The sequence below is a fragment of the Colobus angolensis genome, unplaced genomic scaffold, assembly GCF_000951035.1.
Source record: "Colobus angolensis palliatus isolate OR3802 unplaced genomic scaffold, Cang.pa_1.0 Scaffold707, whole genome shotgun sequence".
Classification (NCBI taxonomy): domain Eukaryota; kingdom Metazoa; phylum Chordata; class Mammalia; order Primates; family Cercopithecidae; genus Colobus; species Colobus angolensis.
The window spans coordinates 204,383-230,373 of NW_012120788.1; the positions used below are offsets into that span (position 1 = coordinate 204,383).

At 43.9% G+C, this 25,991-nt stretch overlaps 1 protein-coding gene across 1 annotated transcript in view; it reads right to left on the bottom strand.

Annotated features, from left to right (window-relative positions):
• LOC105501379 (decaprenyl-diphosphate synthase subunit 1) overlaps positions 1-25,991 on the bottom strand; it is a 50,469-nt gene that overhangs the window by 18,540 nt on the left and 5,938 nt on the right. The window contains exons 3-8 of the mRNA XM_011927291.1: positions 25,415-25,479; positions 24,763-24,871; positions 19,986-20,116; positions 8,128-8,269; positions 4,682-4,793; positions 4,476-4,585 (exon numbers count right to left, since the gene is read on the bottom strand). Of these exons, the coding sequence (XP_011782681.1) occupies positions 4,476-4,585; positions 4,682-4,793; positions 8,128-8,269; positions 19,986-20,116; positions 24,763-24,871; positions 25,415-25,479 (669 nt within the window). The remainder of the gene's footprint in view (positions 1-4,475; positions 4,586-4,681; positions 4,794-8,127; positions 8,270-19,985; positions 20,117-24,762; positions 24,872-25,414; positions 25,480-25,991) is intronic.

Genomic DNA, 25,991 nt, shown 5'->3' on the forward strand with positions numbered 1-25,991 from the left:
AAAAATAGAATACCAACTGTCTTGTAAAGAGTGATATAGAAGAAATGGTGAAAATAGAAAAACAGCCATTTGACAACCATCAGAATAATCTTTACATAATCTGAAAATACTTCACCCAAAATAGGTTAAAATAGTAATTTTAGATTGAAGAAACCTGGCAGATGGTATCTTTTTTTTTTCTTTTTTTGAGATGGAGTTTCACTCTTGTTGACCAGGCCGGAGTGCAATGGTGCAATCTCAGCTCACTGCAACCTCCGCCTCCCGGGTTCAAGCAATTCTCCTGCATCACCCTCCTGAGTAGCTGGGACTACAGGCATGTACCACCATGCCCGGCTAATTTTTGTATTTTTAGTTGGCCAGGCTTGTCTTGAACTCTTGACCTCAGGTAATCCATCCGCCTCGGCCTCCCAAAGTGCTGGGATTACAGGTGCCCGCCACCATGCCCAGCTAATTTTTTATATTTTTAGTAGAGACAGGGTTTCACCATGCTGGCCAGGCTGGTCTTGAACTCTTAACCTCAGGTGATCTGCCCACCTCAGCCTCCCAAAGTGCTGGGATTACAGGCATGAGCCACGGCGCCCGGCCCCAGAGTATCCTAATCAAGTGATCTAGGCACACATCACCGGTAGCAGGACAGAGAGACAGCACGTACCTCCTGGTGTGAGGAGCTGAGGACGGCACCGCTCTTGTGGTATTCTTGCCAAACATTCATAACCTGGATCGAATCTTGAGAAATATCAGAGAAGCCCCACTGAGAGGCTCAACAACATAACTGGCCTGCACTCTTCCAAATACCAAGGTAAATGAGAGGCAAAGAAATACTGTTGTAGATGACAAGAGACTACAGAGTCATGACCACTAAATGCAACGTGAGATCCTGGACTGGATGCTGGAACAGAAAAGTACGTTTTCCCTTTTGTTATAACAGTTCACAAGTGGCAAGATCTGAATGAGGCCTAGAGATAGATACGAATATTGTAAAAAAAGAGGCCAGGTGTGGCATGTGGTGGTGGGCGTCTGTAATCCTAGTTACCCGGGAGGCTGAGGTGGGAGAATCACTTGAACCTGGGAGGTGGAGGTTGCAGTGAGGTGAGACTGTGCCACTGCACTCCAGCCTGGTCAACAGAGCAAGACTGTCTCAAAAAAATGAATTAAATAAAAAAGAGTGTTCTGCTAACGTTACCCACAATATGCAATTCCATAGTGGTACCGAAGGCTTTGAAAATCAAGTAATAGGAAGACAGCCCATTAATTCCAGGCCACAAGCAGCCCTGGAGAGAACAGAAATTCAGGAGAAAAAAAAAGAGAGAGAGAGAGAAAAGGCAGGATTACCATACTCAGCTCTGGGTTCAAGTCCCAGCTCAGCTGCTGTCTGGCTGCACAACTGGACAGACCCCCTGACCTCTCAGGTCTCATTCCCACCAGATTTTCTGGGGAACAAGCCACAGTCTTCATTACTAAGCTACAAAATGTATTTTGCATGAGTATGTATGTAAATAAATAAGTCATCTTTTGATAATAACATGAATTTTGTTTTGTTTTCTTTTGTTTTTTTTTTTTTTTTTGAGAGAGAGTCTCACTCTGTTGCCCAGGCTGGAATGCAGTGGAGTGATTTTGGCTCACTGCAACCTCCACCTCCCGGGTTCAAGCGATTTTCCTGCCTCAGCTTCCCAAGTAGCTGGGATTACAGGTGTGCACCACCACGCCCAGCTATATTTTGTATTTTTAGTAGAGATGGGGTTTTGCCATGTTGGCCGGGCTGGTCTTGAAATCCTGGACTAAAGTGATCCACTCGCCCTGGCCTCCTTAAGTGTTGGGATTACAGGTGTGAGCCACCGTGCCTGGCCTAAAATGGATTCTATTTTAATATCAGTCAATCACAAAACAATCCCCATAGACAGCCTTCTCTTAGATGTTAATATTATTTTCACTCAAAAAAGGAGGGGAGACGAGAAAATGGCATCCTTAGTAGAATGCAGCTTGTAAGTTTCCCTCCAATTCTCAATACATTTTGCAATCCTGTTAGTTCTTCTTCTGTAATAATTCTGCTCTTTCAGTTCTCCTCCTCCCCTCTTTTTGGTGTGTCTAATTTGCTTTGTATGCATTTCTTTGGAGCTGACATGGCTTTGCATTTTAAATACCAAGAGTACATAAAAATAGCCATTTTGAATCCATAACACCTCTGGAATATTTCCACCCATAGGCACTTAAATATAGAAACTTTTATTCAAATAGCTCACACTATGATTTTGCTTTATTATTCTAAGAGCTCTGGAGTTTAGGAATAAATCACATAAAAAGGAGGTAGTGCTGGGACGATGCCAGCATGCCCCCTAGTGGGCAGCATGAAACATTTCATTTTTAATAAGGGTCCAGCCACATTAACATGTTCACTGTTCAGTTGCTAATCTTTGAAGAATGAATTGCATATCTTTATAAAAGAATTCCTGTGCATTATCTTTGGCTTCTTAAGCAGAAAACGGTGAGCACGAGGAAACCTCTCTATCACGGCTCAGGTCCATTTCTTTGGATCATCTGTAAGATTCCATCACTGAGTGAATTTCTGTGCTAGCTGCAATTTGGTGCCGGCCCCTGTGCCTGCGGGATGTCCGCGTGGTGCAGACAGTAAGTCTTCGTGTTTCCAATTCCAACAGTCTCACTACTACTAATGCTTCTAAGACTTTATTTTTTAAATGTTATTTTTAAGTAGAGAGGGGATCTTGCTATGTTGCCTAGGTTGGTCTTGAACTTCTGTTCTCAAGCAAACCTTCCACCTCAGTCTCCCTAAATGCTGGGATTACAGGTGTGAGCCACCTCGCCTGGCCATGCTAATGCTTCTAAGTTTGCAGTCTCAAACTTGTGAAATTATCAATGGGCCTCACTTAACACATCCTCTTAAGGATAAATATTAATAAGTAATATTAAGGCATCCTAATGTGTTAAGAGGAGGGATCCTGACCTTCAGGGAGATTTGGGCCATCAAGGGCACGATAATATATAAAGGATTACTGTAAAAGTGTTAGAACACCCATTTAAAATAGGCTATTCTCTTATTTAGCATCTTGTGTCTGTACTTTCTTCCATCTCACTTAAAAAAAAAAAGACCCACATAATTTCCTGGAAATAAAAACATAGTAGCCCTTTTAATAAAAAGACAAAAGTGGTCGAGACTGTGGCTGGCATGTTCTACATAATTCACATTCCTTAAAGTTTCCATTAAGTCTTTTTAGGAAGAAAAGATTGTCCTCATTCGTTTCTGGCTTGCAATTATACATTTCTTGACACTTTTCAAAACAGAGACACTAACAGCAAGAGACTTTTTCACCTGAGAGGTCTGAGCAAAAGCTCTCTTTACCTGTTAATTATCTTAGGAGTCTATCATGGCAGCAATTGACATGCGACCCTTACAGGTCTTCCTTATTTTGTGGCTGTAATTACACGGGAAGGTCATTTGTCCAGGTTTTGTCTCTGTGTATCTGTCAGGCTTAGAGATGGGCAGAGAAACAATTCTATGGAGAGACTGTTTCTCATTCTTGGACTAACAATGAATACCACATATTTGTCTACAGATTAAAGGCATTACTCATTTAAAAAAAAAAAAAAATGTATACAAGTGTATGCACAGTGGAGGGAAGGCCAGGGAGAAAGCAAGGGGAGAAACAGTTATGGCTGATACTCACTTTGTACTCTGAAGAAATACGACTTGTTTATATTTCATGTAAAATATTAGAAGGATTGGCCAGGCGCGATGGCTCATGCCTATAATCCCAGCACTCTGCGGGGCCAAGGTAGGTGGATCACTCAAGGCCAGGAGTTTGAGACCAGCCCGGCCAACATGGCAAAATCTCAACCCTACGAAAAATACAAAAATAAGCCAGGCATGATGGTGCACACCTGTGATCCCAGGTACTAGGGAAGCTGAGGCAGGACAATTGCCTGAACCTGGGAGGTAGAGGTTGCAGTGAGCCAAGATCACACCACTGCTTTGTAGCCTGGGCCACACGGCAAGACTCTGTCTCCAAAAAAAAAAAAAAAAGTATATAGAATGCTAGTACAATCTAATAGATATCTTTTCCTGGGTAAATATTATATTAAAGAACAGAGCACTTCATTTTTAAAAGGTAAAGTGTCAGAGAGAGCGTGTGTGACATCAATCATTAGAGAAATTACGGTAAATTGTTCAAAATGATACACAGTTTGGCAATCAGACTGGGGAAGGCGCAGGAAAGCTTATTTTGATTCAGTTCTTGGGAAGAAAAGATGAAAAGTTAACACCTGCATACCAAAAGAAGATAGCAAAAATGAAAACAGAGCAGAAGTCCTCTACTGTTTGGGGATGTCATTCTTTTCCTCCTTAACCTCTTGGGATTTTTGGATACTATTTTAAGATTCTTCACTGAAATATTTTCTAGGAGAATTAGCTCCCAAAAAAGAGCTACGAGGCTTTAACTTGAAGAAAGACAGAACGTACATACTGCTTTACAACTGTTGGCTATCAGGCTGGCAGTCTTCTTGAAGGTCTTCTCAAGGTAGTGTGCAAATCTTTCATTCTCATTTTCTTTTGACCCAAGCTGAAGAAATTCACCTATAAAGAAGGAAAAGAATCATTTGAGAGGTGGTTTTATTGCCTAGCTACACACCAGGACTGAATAACAAAGAAGAAAAATCAGAATCAACGTACCACGCACCAAATCTTCAATAACTTGGGTTAAAATAGATATAACAGTTGTATTTCCAATTCGTGCCAGAGCTATAGATGCTGCAGAAAGAATTAAATCTCCAGCAAGAACAGCCTAGAAAAAGACAGGGGGAAAACAAAACGTTCAGAAAAATTTATCAGAGCAGCAGAGCCAACGATGAACCTGACGGGAAGGAAGCTTTGTGGAAGTGGGGGCTCATCTTGGATGTGGGTGTTTTTACCTTCCTCTTCCTCAACAGGAGTCCGTAACAATCAGCTACAGATTTGGACAGTGTTTGAACTGGATTGGCTCTCAGAGATGACCATGTCACTCTTCCCAGTTCGTAACAATCGGTTACAGATTTGGGACAGTGCTCGAACTGGACTGGCTCTCAGAGATGACCATGTCCATCTCCCCAGTTGACAGTTGAAGAAATCAATGCCTGGAGAGGGAGAGCAGTTTCACCCACCAGCCCCACCAAAATGCAGCTGCCTTCAGTTTCACTACACTGGATGTTCACTCTTCCCTTATGCCTTTCCACTTACTGTTCCTCCTGCTCAAAAAGTTCTGCCCCCTTCTTCACTGAGTGGACTTATTTGAATAATTAGTTCAGATGCCACCTCTAAGAAGTCCCCCCCGATCCCTAAAGTCTGGTCAGATGCCTCCCTTTTCTGTGAGTACAACACCCGTGCATGCTGCGACCATCACATCTTGCATACCAGTCAGTGATGCTCTAGTCTCTATGCTCCCAGGTCAACGGGGAGGGTGGGGTGGAGTGGAAGCTCGGATTAGGAATCACCTCAGCTAGTACCGAGCACACCCCAGAGCATGGCACGAAACATGTTATTTTCAATGAAAATTAAACCAAAGAATTTTGGCTCCAAGTGAAATGCTTTTTGTACTATGTGACACTGCCCCTCATTCCCAGACAAAAAAAAATTTTTTTTCCATTGAACACTAAGCAATCAACATCTTTCCAGTCTTCTTTAGACTGTGATGGATGTCTACACTGTATTAGCAACTAGTTATAAATTACTGCATAAATAGTTGAATTATATGCTATAATCAAATATGCTCTGTGTATATTAATTTGCATATTTAAAGATATATATGTTATATTCTTTTTTTTTTTTTTTAAAGAGTCTTGCTCTGTTGCCCAGGCTGAAGTACAGTGGCACGATCTCAGCTCACTGCAGACTCTGCCTCCTGGGTTCAGGCGATCCTTCCACCTCAGCCTCATGAGTAGCTGGGATTATAGGCGTACACCAGCACGCCCAGGTAATTTTTGTATTTAGACTAGAGATGGGGTTTCACCATGTTGGCCAGGCTGGTCTCGAAGTCCTGGCCTCAAGCGATCCAACTGCCTTGGCCTCCCAAAGTGCTAGGATTCCAGGCGTGAGCCACCATGCCCGGCCGTAAGTGTTATATTCTGTAGTAATTAGAATTTTCAACACAACTATTTTAGGTACTTATCGTCTTAGTTCTTTGGTATCTAAAATAGTGATGTTCAGTGTGTTTACCAATTAATCACCACTTTATATAATATACATATTATGTAAGACATCCTGATGTAAGTATATGCTTATAAAGTCATTTTACAAATTATGATATATAGGTACCCATTTATATTCTCCCACCCAGCCCCTACATCATTAGCAGCTCAGGGCTCAGGATCCATTGGCTTTTACTTCTTTCTTCTCCTGGCTGGGGGGATCCTAGAGACCAAAAGGTCCAGCATATGACATGGAAGCCACAGGACTGTGGACAGCCAGGGGTGGGAGTTAAAGGAAAGAAGAGATAGGCAGCCCAGGCCAGGCCTAACAAGGGCTCACCGGGAGGACACAGTGTGTGTGGGTTTTTGTACCAGTAACATAGCATTTGTGGGTCAGAGGCAGAAACAGGTAGGAACTGGCAAGTAGCCCTGTGCTAAGCAGATGGCCGTCAGAACTGAAAGAGGCAGGTGAGAGCAGCATATGTATCCTTGGCCTGCCCTCAGAAAGAGGCGCCTAATGGCAGAGGCAGACACACAGAGGCTAGCCAAGGTGGAGACCATCATTTGTTCTCTTGATCCTCTTCCCCCACCCAAGGTTCCAAATAAGGCTTTAGGACTGGCCCTGCCTGAAAACAGACACAGCTGATTGCAGGGACGGGTCATAGAGTTACCCACGTCCTCTCCAAATCAAAACGCCATCTGCTTTTTTGGCCAACATTGTGATGTATAGAATTTAGTCAACAGGACGTAAAACCTTTCCATCTAAAATTTGAAATAAAAGGCATATAAATGAAATTGCAGGACTCGATTTCAAAACAAAGTCATTTATGTTCAAATAACACCAGCATGTGAAGATAATAATAAACATATATATGTGTGTGTGTGTGTGTGTGTGTGTGTGTGTATACATCTTCTTTTAATACGGAAAATAGGAATGAACCAGGAATACTATAAATCTGTGAGAGAAAAGGAGGTGAAGGTGGGGTAGTTCTGTTTGCACTAACTTTTTTTTTTGAAATGGAGTCTCACTCTGTTGCCCAGGCTGGAGTGCAGTGGTGCAATCTCGGCTCACTGCAACCTCCTCCCAGGTTCAAGTGATTCTCCTGCCTAAGCCTCCTGAGTAGCTGGGATTACAGGCGCATGCTGGCTAATTTTTTTTGTTTTTTTAGTAGTGACGGGGTTTTGCCCTGTTGGCCAGGCTGGTCTCAAACTCCTGACCTCAGGTGATCCACCCGCCTCAGCCTCCCAAAGTGCTGGGATTACAGGCATGAGCCATTGTGCCTGGCCTGCACAAACTTTTTGTTTGCTCTTCAGTGGAGGCACGTGTGTGGTGATGGTGATGGATGCCTGTGCATTTTCATTCTCATCTGTTCAACTTTACTCTCATCCTTTAACCCAGAATCTATGCATCCTTAAACCAAAGTCCCTGTTTCCCATATTTCCAATGCTAATAATATAGAAATACGCTTTAATATATACATATACAAACTAAATCCAATTACAGAACTTCTATCTCAAAAGACAGAATTTTCATGGTAGAACAGTATCTCTCTGAGGTTTCTTTTTCCTTTTTCTTTAGTTTTGTTTGCTTTGACATTTATATGCAGCACTCAAACAAATGTTTAAAAAATTAAACTGAATCTGGGTAATCTAAGCCCAAAAGTAAAATGTTTGATTCCTCATGAAATACACTTTTTGGATACCCATGAAAATCCCTTTCCTCATAACCAAAGGAATTCTATTAGAAATACTAAGTTTATTTTTCCATGGTATTTTTTATTATTTATTTATCAAATATCTGTATATAGACAAGACATGAATACTTTTTTGAAATTCAGAAGACCACATTACATTTGAGCAAACGTATTTTTAATGAGACAAATCTGAGAAACAAACGCGGTCCAAAAAGCGTGTGATTCAGTAAGAGAGATTTAAAAAAAAACAAAAAAACCATACCTTCTTTTCACCCCAGATCTTATTAACTGTGTGTTTTCCTCTTCGAGAACTTGCATCATCAATAACGTCATCGTGAACCAGACTAGCAGTGTGGATCATTTCTGCAATTAAGGCTATGGTGCGCTGGCTGGCTTGCACATGTCTAATTAACAGAAAGCAATGCTTTTTTAACAGACGCCGCCTAGAACCTTCTCAGCAATCAGCTTGTGAAAACTGGACATCGGATCTAGGATAAAGAATGTTATTTCTCTAAGAGAAACAGTATAAAAACTCTGGCTTCATGATAGAGCCATTTCTATACATATACAAACGTATGAGAAACCCTGCCACAACTACATTTTATGAATTCCGCATTAAAGAAGTAGAAACTGTAAAATTAACCAAAAATGCAGTAAACGATCAGAAGTCTGGCTGATCTTATTGGGCTGAAGAATCATCTGTATGATAGCGTTCTTGGTCAGATGTTTAAGTTTGTAAGTTTACAATTAAATTTTGGGGTGGATAGGGAAGAGAGGTGGGAAGCATTTTTAAAAAGTATTTTAAAGACTCAACTGTCTCAATGTTCAAAGCTTTTAATACTTTTTTTTTTTTTTTTTTGAGACAGGGTCTCGCTCTGTTGCTGAGGTTGGAGCGCAGTGGTGCCATCCTGGCTCACCACAACCTTCGCCTCCCAGGTTCAAGTGATTCTCCCACCTCAGCCTCCACGAGTAGCTGGGACTATAGATACACACCACCCCACACAGCTAAATTGTATATTTTTAGTAGAGATGGGGTTTCACCACGTTGGCCAGGCTGGTCTCGTACTCCTGACCTCAAGTGATCCGCCCGCCTTGGCCTCCCAAAGTGCGGATTACAGGCCTAGTAATTACAGGCCACGGATTACCGCGGCCCGCGTAGTAATGTCTGAAATTAAACATTTAGTATGACAATCTCAGTAACCAACAGAAGATGTTTGTAAAACTTTCTTCCAACTCACATTTAACCTTCTCATTAGAAATTTAAACTTTTATTTCCCAAATTTAACGCAAAGTATAGGATAAGTAGGCTCAAGAAGATAGTATGTAAATATGAATTTTACAGTTCAGAGAGAATGTCCCCCATTTTATTTTAATCATTATTACCACCATCATCTATGGGAATTTTTATTTTTGTTACTTATTTATGTATTTATTTATTCTTTGAGACAGAGTCTTGCTCTGTCACCCAGGCGCCCAGGCTGTGGAGTGCAGTGGCCTGATCTTGGCTCACTGCAAGCTCCGCCTCCCGGGTTCACGCCATTCTCCTGCCTCAGCCTCCCGAGTAGCTGGGACCACAGGCGCCCGCCACCACGCCTGGCTAATTTTTTGTATTTTTAATAGGGGCAGGGTTTCACTGTGTTAGCCAGGATGGTCTTGATCTCCTGACCTTGTGATCCGCCGGCTTCGGCCTCCCAAAGTGCTGGGATTACAGGTGTGAGCCACCGCGCCCGGCCATCTATGGGAATTTTTAAAAACTAAATTTCAAGAAAATCAAACCGGGGAAATAACCATTTGGAACCTAAAACATATGCCTGATTTAAACACGCAGTAACCAAATGTTGCACTTACTCCAAATGCTTATTTTCAAATATCATCAGGTTACATCTTACAGGCGAAAGAAGGGGGAGGGATTCTGAAATATGACTTTTTATTTAAAAATCGAATCTGAACATCTGCACAAGGTAATGCTCATTCCAATTCCTCAGACCCGGCAGAAAGCAATGAAAAATGAAGTATAACTACATAAAAGTGCTGGAATTTAACGATTGACACTAAATCAGCATGAGAAAAGCTTTCGATCTTGCTTTACATACAATTTTACAATATGATGTCATGCTGGCTCCTCTTATCAGCAGCCCTGGAACTAAACCCTAGACCCTTCCAACTGCTCTCAGCCTGGAAATCGTGTCTACAGTGCTACTCATTCTTTTTTGTTTTTTTTGAGATAGAGTTTCGCTCTTATTGCCCAGGCTGGAGTGCAATGGCGTGATCTCGGCTCACTACAACCTCTGCCTCCCGGGTTCAAACCATTCTCCTGCCTTAGCCTCCCGAGTAGCTTGCATTACAGGCACACACCACCACACCCAGCAAATGTTTATATTTTTAGTAGAGACAGGGTTTCACCATGTTGACGAGGCTGGTCTTGAATTCCTGAAGTCAGGTGATCCATCCACCTCGGCTTTCCGAAGTGCTGGGATTACAGGTGTGAGCCACCACGCCTGGCCTCATTCTTTATTAGTATTTCAGTTACAACTTCTTAATATGTCTAGATCACAACAGATTCTTCCAAGGGGGAAGTATTAAAACAAAAGCAGTGGAGGGTAGGGACAAATTAGCATATAAAAACCACTTTCCGTAGTCTAGGCACAGTTACAGGCTCCTGCCTGTAATCCCAGCACTCTGGAAGGCTGAGGCGGGCAGATCACTTGAGGTCAGGAGTTCGAGACCAGCCTAGACAACATGGCGAAACTCCGTCTCTACTTAAAATACAAAGATTAGCTGGGCATTAGTGGTGTGCATCTGTAATCCCAGCTACTTGAGAGGCTGATGCAGGAGAATCACTTGAGCTGGGAGGCGGACGTTGAAGTGAGCTGAGATTACGCCACTGCACTGCACTCCAGCCTGGGTGACACAGACTCCGTCCCAAAAAAAAAAAGAAAAAACCAAAAACCCCAATAAACCACTTCAGTAAATGAGAAAATAGAGGTTCAGGTGCCTTTTAAGCCACCTGAATCCCTCAGTGAGATTCAGTTTTTACATTAGAATACTTAAATATTTTTCAGGTAAATTTACTAGGCCCTATCTTCTTTGAGTTGAATGCACAGGAAAAGATATAGACATTTACAGTTTTTTTTTTTTAAATATAAAGGCTATTTATAAGAATATTTTTACAAGTGAATTTCAGTCTAATAAATTAGACACCTCCTACTAGTTAGTAGTAGACCTTACCTTAAAACAACAGGTAAGGTCTAGCCTTTCTCATGCATTCAGAAGTTGGGCACCACTTCCATTATCATAAATTGCATCAGCAGACGGGGCTCCTGCTGAGAAGCTGCAATGAAATTGGCAGCACTCACCAAGATACTAGAGTTGTTTTGGTATTCTGAAGCTATTATTACAACAAAGATTTCTTAAAATATTTTGAAATTTCATAGACCACTATATACCCATCTAAAAATGTCATTTTGTGCCTGGCGTGGTGGCTTATGCCTGTAATCCCAGCTCTTTGGGAAGCTGAGGCGGGAGGATTGCCTGAGGTCAGGAGTTCGAGACCAGCCTGGCCAACATGACGAAACCACATCTCTACTACAAATACAAAAATTAGCCGGGCATGGTAGTGGGTGCCTGTAATCCCAGCTACTTGGGAGGCTGAGGCAGGAGAATCGCTTGAACCCGGGAGGTGAAGGTTGCAGTGAGCCGAGACTGCACCAGCCTTGGGGGTAGAGTGAGACTCTGTCTCCATAAAAAATAATAATAAATAACTTAGAAAAGAGAATAAAAAATGTCATTTTGCATGGCTACATTGTTGACTGATGAAATCAGGATGAAACTGGAAATGTTATCTGGTACTGTAACACAGTCTCCACGTAGACTATACATCGTATTTCAGATGCTCCATAGTTTTACTTGATGTATTTTTTTATACAGGTTGGCTTTAGTGTGTGTCAGCTTAAATCTTGAAAATGCTGCCACTGCTTATCCATAACATGAGGGTGGGACGGATGACCAAAATGCACAGATTACAGAAAAACCTCACACTGTCCTTAAGATGACATCTCCAAAATGCCAAACTGAATCAAGCCTTCAAAAAACTGGGCACCGTTTCTACTTCCTACTGTGAAATAGTGGTCACATTTTCCCAGGATCTGGGAGAGGTGACAGGCAAGGTAGCATGGAAAATGAGGCCCTTGGCCTTGAGAGTTGGCTACGTCCTCTGTACTTCACACCTGCAAGAGTATGCTACGATTCAGCATGCCTCTCAGGACTTTTCTTCCCCGCTTCATTAGATTTAAAAAATTATCATTATTTTTTTTTGAGATGGCGTCTCGCTCTTTCCCCCAGGCTAGGTAGAGCGCAGGAGCGCGATCTTGAGTCACTACAACCTCCGCCTCCTTAATTTTAGTCATTCTTCTGCCTCAGCCTCCCAGGTAGCTGAGATTACAGGCGTGTGCCACCATGTCCAGCTAATTTTTGTATTTTTAGTAGAGACGGGGTTTTGCCATGTTGGCAAGGCAGGTCTCAAACTCATGACCTCACATGATCCACCTGCCTTGGCCTCCCAGAGTGCCAGGATTACGTGAGCCACTGCACCCGGCCAAAAAAAATTTTTTTTAATAATGAAGAGTTTCAAACATACCTAAAAATAGATAGAATAATATAATGACCCTACCTGTGAATTCTTTATGAGATTTACATGCAGTTTTACAAAATATATTTTCCCTGTTCATATTAATATAAAATGTGAAGTCTTAAATTGCAAGTAAACCCCCAGTGTGTAGGGAGGGATTCATATCAAGGGCACCTCCAATCTAAGGAATGGCCCTGCAGGGAGGAAGCCTGTGAGCTCCAACTTCAAGGCCATCCTCCCCAGCCACTGCTCAAACCTAAAGAAACACGTAAGGCTCAGAGTAAAATCTCTCTCTTCAGTGGGAATTGTTTTAACTTGATCATAACAGTCATAGATTTGTTAGCATTTTAATGTCAAGAGAAAATAATTGGTATCTAAAAGCAGCAACACTTGAATATTTTCGGATTTAGTTGTGGATATAATGGATGTCTGCAAAGTTGCATCATAAATGGTGTGGGGTCCACGCTCTTGCTTATTTGCTTGCTAGTGAAGCAGCACTTACAAGAGCTTCTGAATCTTGGGATATGTGGAGAGAGACCCCTATGACGATATCTGGATCTACAACTTATCCAGGTTGCTCTGTGCAGAGCTTTCTCTATAGGGTCCAGGGTACTATGGACTAACCAGCATTCAGTTCTTTCAAACTGGGCATGGGCAAGGAAAGTGTAGGAGTGCCTAGGCTGGGCACAGTGACTCACACCTGTAATCCCAGCACTTTGGGAGGCCAAGGCAGGTGGATCACTTGAGGTCAGAAGTTCGAGACCAGTCTGGCCAACGTGGTGAAACCCGTCTCTACTAAAAATACAAACATTAGCTGGGCGTGATAGTGCATGCCTGTAGTCCCAGCTACTCGGGAGGCCGAGGCAGAAGAATTGCTTGAACCTGGGAGGCGGAGGTTGCAGTGAGCCGAGATTGCACCACTGCACTCCAGCCTGGGCAACAGAGCTAGACTCAAAAAAACAACAACAAGAAAAGTATAGGAGTTGATTCCTTTGCAGACAGAATCAGCCTCATCCTGGCATGGAGGGTGCTGAAGAAGGTGCACACGCCACAGTCACAAGCCCTGCAGCCCTCTTGCTCTCACTGAGGTTCTTGTGCTTGACCTTGCACTCATGCATGAAATGATGACCATCTGCTCATCAAAATCTCCACCTTCGTGAGTGTTCCTTACTGTAGACTGTACTTCAAAGATCTGCTTTAATAGTGATTACGGACATATCCAAAGTGCCGTCTCCTAGGTGAAAGACAAAACCATGTCCTTTGGTAGCAACCTTCTTGCCTAACTAACAGCAGCAGCAGTGGCTGGCAGTGGCTGACGCAGAACACACACAGAAACCAGGAATGGTTCTAGAGTTGTTAGTGGCCTGACCTTTGAAATCACTGGAGCCAGTCAGTGCTAAATGACTGTTTTGTTACAGTCTTTCCAGGGATAAGCTTTGGTAATTTCCTTAGTTTTTATAGTGCTATAAAAGTTACCTCCTCTGAATACAGGATTGTTATCACACCTGGACTCTCAACCTGTTATCTAATGTGAAAACTGTGTCTTCTAATTTGACCCCCTAAACATCTAGTTCAGCTTTGAAAACTGGACTAATGTAATTCAATGCCATTGACTGTTTGCAAAATTGGTATCAACTCTGTTTTCTGGACGTGTCAAGTCTGAATTACCTATTGTGTGGATTCCTACTTTCTCTACCCAGACACCATGGTTAGCAAGATTCAGAAAGAAAACAAACACGGGGTCCTGAGCTTTTCAGGGCCCTACTTCCCTTTGAGAATAAACTATAAGCCATAGAAACCCTTCCCCAGAAAAATCCAAATATACACAAAATACTGCATACAACGTCAAGTGGTTTACAGATACCCCACAACTCCCCTGAATCTCAAGTTAAGAACTCCCCGTAATCTAGCAGGGAACATTTAATGGACAACTGAAAAGCTTAATAAAGGAAAATATAAAAATCAGTAAGTAGTCGTTTCTCCCTCTTGCTGTTTCTTAAGATATACCTTCTATCGTTTATTAAAACCCCCTCCAAAGTTTTGTTTTAAAAATCCCTCATTTGTTTTGTTTTGTTTTTGTTTTTTTGAGACGGAGTCTCGCTCTGTTGCCAGGCTGGAGTGCAATCGCGTGATCTTGGCTCACTACAACCTCCACCTCCCGGGTTCAAGCGATTCTCCTGCCTCAGCCTCCGGAGTAGCTGGGACTACAGGTGCATGCCACCAGGCCCAGCTAATTTTTTTGTATTTTTAGTAGAGACGGAGTTTTACCGTGTTAGCCAGGATGGTCTTATCTCCTGACCTCGTGACCTGCCTGCCTCAGCCTCCCAAAGTGCTGGGATGACAGGTGTGAGCCACTGCGCCTGGCAAGAAATCCCCAATTTAATATATATCTCAGAAGCAAAAAAAAAAAGACACAGTGTCTGATAAGCCTCCTAGGAGCCATTAAACTTTGATTGTCAAAGGTTTAAAGTGGTCTCCCTCAATTATGACATCACCAACAAGCGAGCCTGTCAGGTTCACTGATCTGGGGCCACTGAGGCTGGAGGGGCCTCTGCTGGCACTGAACATAGATGGTGCTGCTCCTGAATCTTTAGCTGCCGTTTCCTCCTACTTTCCTAAGCCTTTCTCACCAAAAGCAAAATTACAAATGGCCCAGCTCTCCAGAAGCCTTGTCCCTTCTTCTTAAGTGGCATGGAAATAATACCTACATATTTAGTCCTTTAAGTGCCTGATCCAGAAGAGTCTGCAGAAAGCAAGTATTGTCAGGAAGCTGGGGCTTGGAGAGCAGAATTGCTAAGGTACTGTACCACCCAAACCCACGCCAAAACCGTGACTTGTCCCCATGCTGGACACCATCTCTGCACTGTGACTTTCCCAAGCCCTGCTCCAATCACTCACAGGGAGAACGAGGCTGCAGTTCAGACATCCCTGGAGAGGGCAGTAGTGAACTTACTACTTAAACTAGCAATGGCTTTTGTTATATTCTCCCACGTTTTCTGCAACTAACCATTTATACAGTTTCCATAAGGCAGACTGAAAAAACTTCCAATTGGCCGGGCACGGTGGCTCACACCTGTAATCCCAGCACTTTGGGAGGCCAAGGCCGGTGGATCACCTGAGGCCAGGTGTTTGAGATCAGCCTGGCCAACATGGCAAAACCCTATCTCTACTGAAAAATACAAAATTGGCTGAGTGTGGTAGCGTGCATCTGTAATCCCAGCTACTTGGGAGGCTGAGGCAAGAGAATTGCCTGAACCCGGGAGGTGGAAGTTGCAATGAGCTGGGATTGTGCAACTGCACTCCAGCCTGGGCGACAGAGCGAGATTCCATCTCAAAAAAAAAAAAAAAAAAGAAAATGAAAAACTTCCAATTATGGGGACAGTGGGTGATAGTACTTAAAAAAAAATTTCCTTCCCATGTTTATTTCTGAGAGCAATGAAGTGTATTATGAATTAAGAGGGAAATTAAAAAGATAAACACACTCTCTAGGCCAGTGATTCTCAACCAGGGGTGATTCTGTGCTGTGTGGGACCGTGGGACATTTGGCAGTGTCTGGAGGCATTTCTGATTGTTACCAACTCAGGGGCATCTAGCAGAGCATGCAATGCTGCTAAACATTCTATAATGCACATGGCAGCCCCACTGACCCTCAATAAAGAACAATGTGGCCCACAGTCTCAACAGTCTCGAGGCTGAGGAACTCCGCTCTGGACCACAGGAGATGTTATTTCAGGTCTGCTTCAGAGGGAGCGTTTTTGCTGCTCTGCTTCCGGTAAAGTGAAAGTGATCCTGATGACGGTTAAGGGTCAATGCCAGAGATTTCACTGCTTGCTACAAATATACTGTGAGCTCTTTGAAAGGCAGAGCTAAAGTGGCAGCCAGCCCTGGGCATGGACAATGTGCTGGACAAGGCAGGACCAGCAGCAGGGCAGAGAAAGCTGTGGGCAGAGGTGAGCAGTCACTAAGAAGCAATATCTGACACTCATTCTTACAGCGTCATTTAATTCAGTGCTGACAAACCTTAGGCATTCCTTAAATATCTACTGAGAAGGGGAAATATAATACAAATGTTCAACACTAGGGAAATGTATTAGTACATTACAGTCTACTGGAATTTCCAGCAATAGATTATATGATGTAATTGTGAAGACATTTCATTATTTTCAAAACTTTTTTTTTGAGACTGAGTCCACGCAACAGATGACTTAGACTTGACATGTCCAGAAAACAGAGTTGTGGTGGATTCTGAGACATGCCCCCAGACCCCCTGTGAGTGTACGACTCTGCCCCAGCTGCTGTACCAGGTATGGTTGGTACCTGTTGGCCTTCATTCCTTAGCCTCTTCAAGGACTGCCTCAGCTACAAAGAGTCCTCTCACCATAGGCTGTGCTCCTTCAGGAGGCAGCCCACATTCGAGCACTGAGAGATGAAGGGCCATTCTACCTGCACCCCCTAGAGGGCGTTTCAGGCTGTTGATTGCAGCTCAGCTTCTCCTGCTCCCCAGTCCTGTTTCCTCTCCCCCCGGCTCAGGTGTCAGTAATCCCAAGGGATAATCCCGAATGAACATCCCGTCCTTTAAACTTCATCTCAGAGTCTGCCTCCCGGAGAACCTAACTTGCAACAGAGCTCGGCAAAACACAAGCTCATTTTATTAAAGAACCCAGATCAAAAAAGAGCTTTATGGGCTAGGCACAGTGGCTCACGCCTGTAAACTCAGCACTTTGGGAGGCTGAGGTGGGTGGATCACCTGAGGTCAGGAGTTTGAGACCAGCCTGGCCAACACGGTGAAACCCCGTCTCTACAAAAAATACAAAATTAGCCAGTCGTGGTGGCACACGCCTATAATCCCAGCTACTCAGGAGGCTGAGGCAGAAGAATCGCTTGAACCCAGGAGGTTGAGGCTGCAGTGAGCTGAGATCGCGCCACTGTGCTCCAGTCTGGGTGAGACTCTGTCTCAAAAAAAAAAAAAAACCTTTATGATAAATGGATTTCTATAAAATGCTTCACTCACTGAATGCAGCACAGTTATGGTGTCTGCATGTTTCTCAGACAAGCCAAACCTAGCCTGCTCAGCAGCCTCATTGAAGACACTGTTATCAATGGCACCTGGATCTTGGCACCATCCATTCCTTTTAGCTCTAGGAAGTGAATATCATTGCCAGCAATCAGGATAACAGACTACCCAAATTGTGCTGCACAGAGATCTGTTGATACCAATGTTGCAAATAGTCAATGGCATTGAATTACATTAGTCCAGTTTTCAAAGCTGAACTAGATGTTTAGAGGGTCAAATTAGAAGACACAGTTTTCACATTAGATAACAGGTTGAGAGTCCAGGTGTGATAACAATCCTGTATTCAGAGGAGGTAACTTTTATAGCACTATAAAAACTAAGGAAATTACCAAAGCTTATCCCTGGAAAGACTGTAACAAAACAGTCATTTAGCACTGACTGGCTCCAGTGATCCCAAAGGTCAGGCCACTAACAACTCGAGAACCATTCCTGTTTCTGTGTGTGTTCTGCGTCACTGAGCCAGCCACTGCTGCTGCTGTTAGGTAAGAAGGTTGCTACCAAAGGACACGGTTTTGTCTTTCACCTAGGAGACGGCACTTTGGATATGTCCATAATCACTATTAAAACGGATCTTTGAAGTACAGTCTACAGTAAGGGACACTCACTAAGGTGGAGATTTTGATGAGCAGATGGTCATCATTTCATGCATGAGTGCAAGGTCAAGCACAAGAACCTCAGTGAGAGCAAGAGGGCTGCAGGGCTTGTGACTGTGGCGTGTGCACCTTCTTCAGCACCCTCCATGCCAGGATGAGGCTGATTCTGTCTGCAAAGGAATCAACTCCTATACTTTTCTTGTTGTTGTTTTTTCTGAGTCTAGCTCTGTTGCCCAGGCTGGAGTGCAGTGGTGCAATCTCGGCTCACTGCAACCTCCGCCTCCCAGGTTCAAGCAATTCTTCTGCCGCGGCCTCCCGAGTAGCTGGGACTACAGGCATGCACTATCACGCCCAGCTAATGTTTGTATTTTTAGTAGAGACGGGTTTCACCACGTTGGCCAGACTGGTCTCGAACTTCTGACCTCAAGTGATCCACCTGCCTTGGCCTCCCAAAGTGCTGGGATTACAGGTGTGAGCCACCACACCTGGCCTAATTACAAAGACATTTCAGCAATGTGCGAAAGAGTTTAAAATACAATGGTAAGTAAACAAAGCTGAACACAAAATTATATGTTACTATCTTGAATGACCAAATACAGAATGGACGGGAAGAGAGAAGGAGGCGATTGCCAGGCCAGATACTAGGGAAAGGCTTTTACCTTTTAAGATTTCCTTTACATTGAAACATTGCAGGTTTTTTTAATATTTACAACTTTTATATATATTCAAAACGTAAGAGTTGAGGACCAATAACCAAAAAAAGTCTTTCTTTTTGGAGACAGGGTCTTGCTCTGTCACCCAGGCTGGAGTGTACTGGTGCAAGCACGGCTCACTGCAGCCTCCAACTCCTGCACACAAGCAATCCTCCTGCCTCAGCCTCCCGAGTAGCTGGGACTACAGGCATATGCCACCATGCCTGGCTAATTTAAAATTTTTCGTAGAGACAGGGTCTTGCTGTGATGCTCAGGCTGGTCTTAAACTCCTGGGCGCAAGCGATCCTCCTGCACTGGCCTCCCAAAGTGCTGAGATTACAGGTATAAGCCACCTCGTCCAGGCTCAAAATGTCTTCTTTAAAGATGATTTTGCTTCTGTACAATTCAGAAGGTCACAGAAGGCTGCCACCCCAGTGTATGCATTTGCTGCCCAGCATAACGGTGCACTTATCACTTTAGAGCAATCAATCTTTGTTCCCTGTGTATAATGATTAAATGTATCCACCTGTCCTAGTATTATATTTTTTGCTTCCTAACAAGAAACCCAAATTTGGCTCTGAAATTTTTTAAAAATGTTAATTTGCAGCTAAAGTTTTTCTTTCATGAGCATTAAAAGGTCCTTTAAAAAAAGATGCCACACTAGATTCCAGAGTGACTTTAGTGACTTAAAGTCAGAATCTAAACATCACAAAGTGAATTTTTAGGTACATGTTACTTTTTTTTTTTTTTTTTAAGACAAGAGTCTCACTCTGTCGCCCAGGCTGGAGAGCAATGGTGTGATCTCGGCTCACTGCAAGCTCCGCCTCCCAGGTTCAAACGATTCTCCTGTCTCAGCCTCCCCAGTACTGGGATTACAGGCACCCGCCACCACGCCCCGCTAATTTTTTTTGTATTTTCAGTAGAGATGGGAATCTCACCACGTTGGCCAGGCTGGTCTCAAACTCCTGATCTCGTGATCTGCCCACCTCGGCCTCCCAAAATGCTGGGATTATAGGCGTGAGCCACCGCGCCCAGCAGGTATATGCTAATTCTCAAATGGGAAAGAAACAGTAACCTTGGGAAGAAAGACTTCCCAAATATAAAAACAAAAAAGGAATGAACAGAAGAGCTTACCGGGAGTTGTTATGATGAATATTGCATGCTCGGGCCATTAGCGCCACAATAATTGGTCGAAAGGCTTTCCCTTTTCCATCAAAGTAGTACTCAGACATTTCCTTAAGTTCTGATGTTGATATGAGCAGTTCCTGAAATAAAGTTTCTCGGTGTCACAATGGCATCAAAACTGCACAGAAAGCCAACAGGATTCTTTTTTTTTGAGATGGAGTTTCGCTCTTGTTGCCCAGACTGGAGTGCAATGGCGCAATCTCAGCTCACTGCAATCTCCGCCTCCCGGGTTCACACGATTCTCCTGCCTCAGCCTCCCAAGTAGCTGAGATTATCCACCACAACAGGGTTTCAACATGTTGGCCAGGCTGGTCTCAAACTCCTGACGTCAGGTGATCCACCCGCCTCAGCCTCCCAAAGTGTTGGGATTATAGGCATGAGCCACCGTGGCTGGCCAAGATTTCTTCTACAAAACTTTGGTTTAAGTGTATTCATTTCAATTGAGAAATTCAACACTCCGTGGGCAAGGCTCCCACGCTGCAGGGCCATCCACCTGGCTGTCCTGCAGGCTAGAACATAAACAACGCCTGGATCAGCCCCAGGTGGCCTGAGTGCTAGAACAGATACTGCCACCTGCCCCTGCTGATAGCATCAGACACCAGAAGACTCCAAGAGACAGCAGGAGAGGGAAGAAAGCACTAGGTGGCTAAGGGACTCTGGGCTCATTGACAGCCAGACAGCGAAAGGAACAGAGGCTGGTTTGCAGCTTGAAAGACGGAGGCGGGAGGAGAAAGACGGGGAAGGTGGAAGCCAGTGGCTGTCAGGAGCCTGTGAAGCAGGTCAGGGGTGTCGGTGTCCTGGGTAGGGTGGCAACGTTGTTTAAATTTTTTAATGTTTTAGAGACAAGGTCTTGCTCTGTCACCCAGCCCTCAGGGCAGTGGCATGATCATAACTCACTGCAGCCTCAAACTCCTCAGGGCAAAGCTGTTTATGAGGGGCAGGAAGATAGTAAGGTCACAGCCAAGAAGAAGCAGGGCTCAGTCCATCTGGCTTGGCCTTTATTTAGCAAATGACATTTTGAGGGTTCATAGACGCCCATGTAAGCACATAGAGCCCATATAAGGCATGGGCTGCCTGATTATAAGGAGCCTACAATTGAACTGGAGAAACATTTTGCAAATATGAAACAATCAATGACGAATCCAGTGGTAGCATGAACAGTGCTATACATTAAACACATTAAAAGTTCAAGGAAGGAAGAGATCAGTGCAGGCTAGAAAAACTGAGTATTTCATGGAGGAGATGGGCTTTAATGTGGGATCAGAAGCCTAAACAAGGTTCTGATTCACAAAGAGGGCGAGAGCCTTCCAGCTGACAGGTATGTGTCGCTTGTATCTGCCAATCCAGGACATGCTTGACTAAGTCAGAGTGTATCCCCCGGACGCAGTGGGAGCCAATGAACCCTCAGCCTGGCACAGGTGAACACAACAAAGTGGGCCCATCGTTAATTCAGTCAATTACCGACTTAGTGCCAGGCACTGTAACAGACACAGAGGTCAAAAAGGTAAGACAAGCCTTGCCTACAAGGAGCTCAGGGTCTAGTTGGGGAGAAGTAAAACGATCACTGCCGTTGACACAACACAGTGTGATGGGTGCGGTGCTGTCACCCAGGTAAGCCGTCACCTTGGAAGCTGAGACAGGAAAGAGAAGAGCACAAATGAAAGGACGAGGGGCATGGAATTGCCTGGCCTGTGGCAGTGGGGACTGACAAAGGAAAGACTAGAAGCACATGGAGGGGAAGGAGAGGGACAAGTCCTGGGTTCTTCCCAGATTCTCCAAGGAACAGGAAAACAGCAGAACAAACAACTGGTGGGGGAAAAGTAGAGTCTCAGCTGAGTTAAGTCTGAGACCATCATGGCCACCTCACGGCGTTCCCGGTGAGCAGTGAGCTACCTGGGTGTGGGAGATGTGATTCAACCTGGAGTAGTGATATTATTTGGGAGACGTAAGTATGGACACAGGTATATAAAGAATAGAGAGAGGAGGGGGCCCATGGAACCCCAGGGAATGGTAGAATGAAAGCAAGTGAGGTGGAGGTGATAAACTGAAGAACATTCTCAGGACAAGGAGGAGGAAGAAAGTGCAGCGTGAAGGGAACCATGTTTCAAGGAGGACTTACAGTCAATAGTGCTCAATGGTCAGAAAACCAGGAAGTGTCTCCTACAGCAGGCAGCTAGTCAGGTATGAGCAGGGCAGGGGGGGCTCCCCCACCCACAACAGGAAGGTCAGGCGACCCTCAGGTGATGGTCAGGCAGTTGTTAACTGTGGCTCTAAAATACTAACTGGTCACAGCTGGTGCCAAGGGACGGCAGTCTCTCAATAGATAGAAAAACCTGAAACTGGTGATCAGCTTCCCAATAAGATCTCAGGAGTTGGGTGAGTCGGCTCAACCATGCACACTAAGAGGCAAAACGGCAGAGCTTAACTGGTATACGTCCCTCTAGGAACACTGGGACTGGTATGGGAAGAATGCCTCAAGTGAGCATGCGCAAAACTCCGGTAACCACACTGAGCATGCTCCCCCCCACCAACACTGGCGGGTCACTGCGCATGCGGGCAGCCCATCCCAAGAGAAGAATCCGGGGAGACGGGATGCAAGTCCCTGGAAGTATGCCAACATCTGAAACCCAAATTCCAACCTCAAACCACACACTTGATCTCTCAGGTCACCAGCTTGGCCCTCTTCCAAGTGTACTTTACTTCCTTCCCTTCCTGCTCTACACTTTCCTCTCCTGCTCTAAAACTTGCCTCTGGTCTCTCCTTCCGCCTTAGGTCCCTCAGTCGAATTCTGTCTTCTGAGGAGGCAAGAACTGAGGTTGCTGCAAACCTGTACAGATTTGCTGCTGGAAACACATCCATTGGACTGAGCACAGGGAAGCTATCAGTGACTCAAGCAAAACCAGCTTCAGAGGAGAGGCTGAAAAGGCGCGCTCAGTGCAATAGCGGAGGGAAACTGAAGGCACTGGAGAGAGGCAGAGGGCAGGAGATTCTGTGACGGAAGGGAGGGAGTGAAGCACTGGGTCAGTGGATGGGCCTTTTAAAAATGCAGGTGAAGAAACTGAACACCCAATGGATATAGAAGAGAACATGCCAATGAAAGTTTGCAGACAGAGGGAGAGGCCATGTCTGGGGAAGTTCCTAAGGAACTGCGCAAGTGGCTAAGGGACTGCCCCTAGAGAGGGAAGGGACATGACTTCCATGGGTGGGATGAGAGCAGGCAATCGCCAGAGAAGGCGCAGGCAAGCTGGCCAATTGCGACAGAACAGGAGCTGAAGGAGTTCTTCTTCCACAGCCCCTATTGTCTGTGAAACAGGAAGTGATGTTGTCATCAGAATATCACAGTCATCAGTGTACTGGGGACTTGAGGAGGAAAGGAGAAAAGTGGGGACTTGTAAAGGGTGACCAAGCTGAGGGGGGCATACAGACATTTCTGGGAAGCATTTTATTATTTTATTTATTTATGTATTTATTTATTTTTTGAGGCAGAGTCTTGCTCTGTCACCCAGGCTGGAGTGCAGTGGCGAGATCTCAGCTCAATGCAACCTCCACCTCCTGGGTTCATGCAAGTCTTCTGCTTCAGCCACCCAAGTAGCTGGGATTACAGGCGCATGCCACCACCCCCAGCTAATTTTTGTATTTTTAGTAGAGATGGAGTTTCCACCTCCTGGGTTCAAGCAATTCTCCTGCTTCAGCCTCTCAAGTAGCGGGGATTACAGGCGCATGCCACCACCCTCACCTAATTTTTGTATTTTTAGTAGAGATAGAGTTTCACCATGTTGGCCAGGCACTTGAACTCCTGACCTCAAGTGATCCCAGCCTCCCAAAGTGCTAGGATTATAGGTGTGAGCCACCGTGCCCAGCCAATTTTTTTCTAAAGACAGAAAAAATGTCTTGCTCTGTCACTCAGGCTGGAGTGCAATGGTGGGATCATGGCTCACTGCAGCCTCAAACTCCTGGGCTTAAGCAGTCCTCTTGCTTTGGCCTCCTAAATTGGTGGGATTACAGGCAGGAGCCACCGTGCCCAACCACGTGAGGTTGGGAACTACTGAAAGTTTTCAGGAAAAAGAGTTGAATGAAGAAAGCCATATTTGGGGCAGACTGGCAATGACATTCAGAATTACATAAGGAAGAGACAGCTGGAGTCACTGGGAGGTGGTGGGTTTTAAGAGGAAAGGTGGGATAACTCATTGGACAAACATGAGCTACCTGGACCATTTTTTTTCTTCAGGTTCACAATCCTGCCATAACCTCTTTATGGATTGCCTGGCACTGGGTCACATGTGGTTCTTGCTCAAGAAACATTTGAAACTTAACCATACATGAATCAAGACTGCAAACTGCATTGTACAGATCTGAAAACCTGCATTTTTTTTTGTAATCCCAGCACTTTGGAAGGCCAACGCGGGTAGGTCACCTGAGGTCAGGAGTTCAAGACCAGCCTGGCCAACATGGCAAAACCCCATCTCCACTAAAAATACAAAAATTACCCAGGCGTGATGGTGCACGCCTATACTCTCAGCTACTGAGGAGGCTGAGGCAGGAGAATTGCATGAACCCTGAAGGCAAGGGTTGCAGTGAGCTTAGATTGCACCACTGCACTCAACCCTGGGCGACACAGTGAAACTCCATCTCAAAAAAAAAAAATTATTATAATAAAAAATAAAATAAAATTTTAGTAAGTTTTGGTAAGCTAAAACATTACATCACAGCAGAATAAAAAACTCACCTTTCTAATGTCCTCATACAGACCTTTCAAGTCTCTCCAACCGAGTTTGAAAGGATCGGTGTATTTTTCACCACTGTGTGTTTTACTGTCCGGGGTTGTGTGATGAAACCTGGGACATGCAAAAATGCACATGACTTCATTTGCAAGTAAGTTTTATATACATATATATTTAGTAGACTCAGATATGGAAAATTCAGCCCAAATACTTGCTAGAAATTCATCATGAATCTGAAAAGGTCATTATAATTTGGAAAAACATACGGAATTCTGTTCTTGCTAAATGACAGATCAATAGATCACTTTTATAAATAGGACCTTGAGAACCCACAAATTCAAAGATAAACTAAACTATGTTCATTGTGTTCTGCTTTGAGCTCAAACTTTATTACATTCCTGTTTTTTGAACAGGCAGAGATCTATAATTTAGAATAGAAATTTACAGGCAATATAATTAACAATTTTAGGCCGGGTGCTTATGTCTGCAATCCCAGCACTTTGGGAAGCTGAGGGTGGGAGGATCGCTTGAGGCCAGCAGTTCAAGACCAGCCTGGGCAACACAGTGAGCTCCCCATTGCCACAAAAAAAAATTTTTAATAACAATAAATTTAAAAATGGATAAGTTTAGTAGTTGCAGTATGGACTGTAAACTTACCGTGATATACTATATACATTTGGACAGGCAGATGTTAAATGCTTCACAAGATTAATATAGGGTATCTATAAAATAAAAATGTCAAGAAATTTGTAAGAATATTCCTGAAAAACTGTAACATTGGATGAAAACACCCCCATAATTATTATCTTTATCTTCTAATCACCCATTTATAGGCAGATTGCAAACTTTAGAGAAAGAATAATTCTAAAAGTTTCCTTTCGTTATTACAAAATACTTGTCATTGCAGAAAACATAAATAAGAAAAAAGGAGAAAATAAAAACCATCTTCAGTCCCTCCCTTCCCCCAAAGAAAGTCAATTTCCATATTCATATCTATCTTTCCAGACCTGAAAAGTAGTTTTAAAACAATTTCCTTCCATTTAACTAAGATTGGTCAGAGGAAAAAGATTTCAATAGCAAGGAAGGAATTTGTATTTATACAAACACTGTCTATTTTAAGTTCTTGTTCCTCAACATACTTTGGAAATGTACTTTTGGATAAATATTGTCAAAAAAAACCAACCCACCTCAGGACATTTTGATATTACACATGGGAGAACAGAGTTTGAAAGCA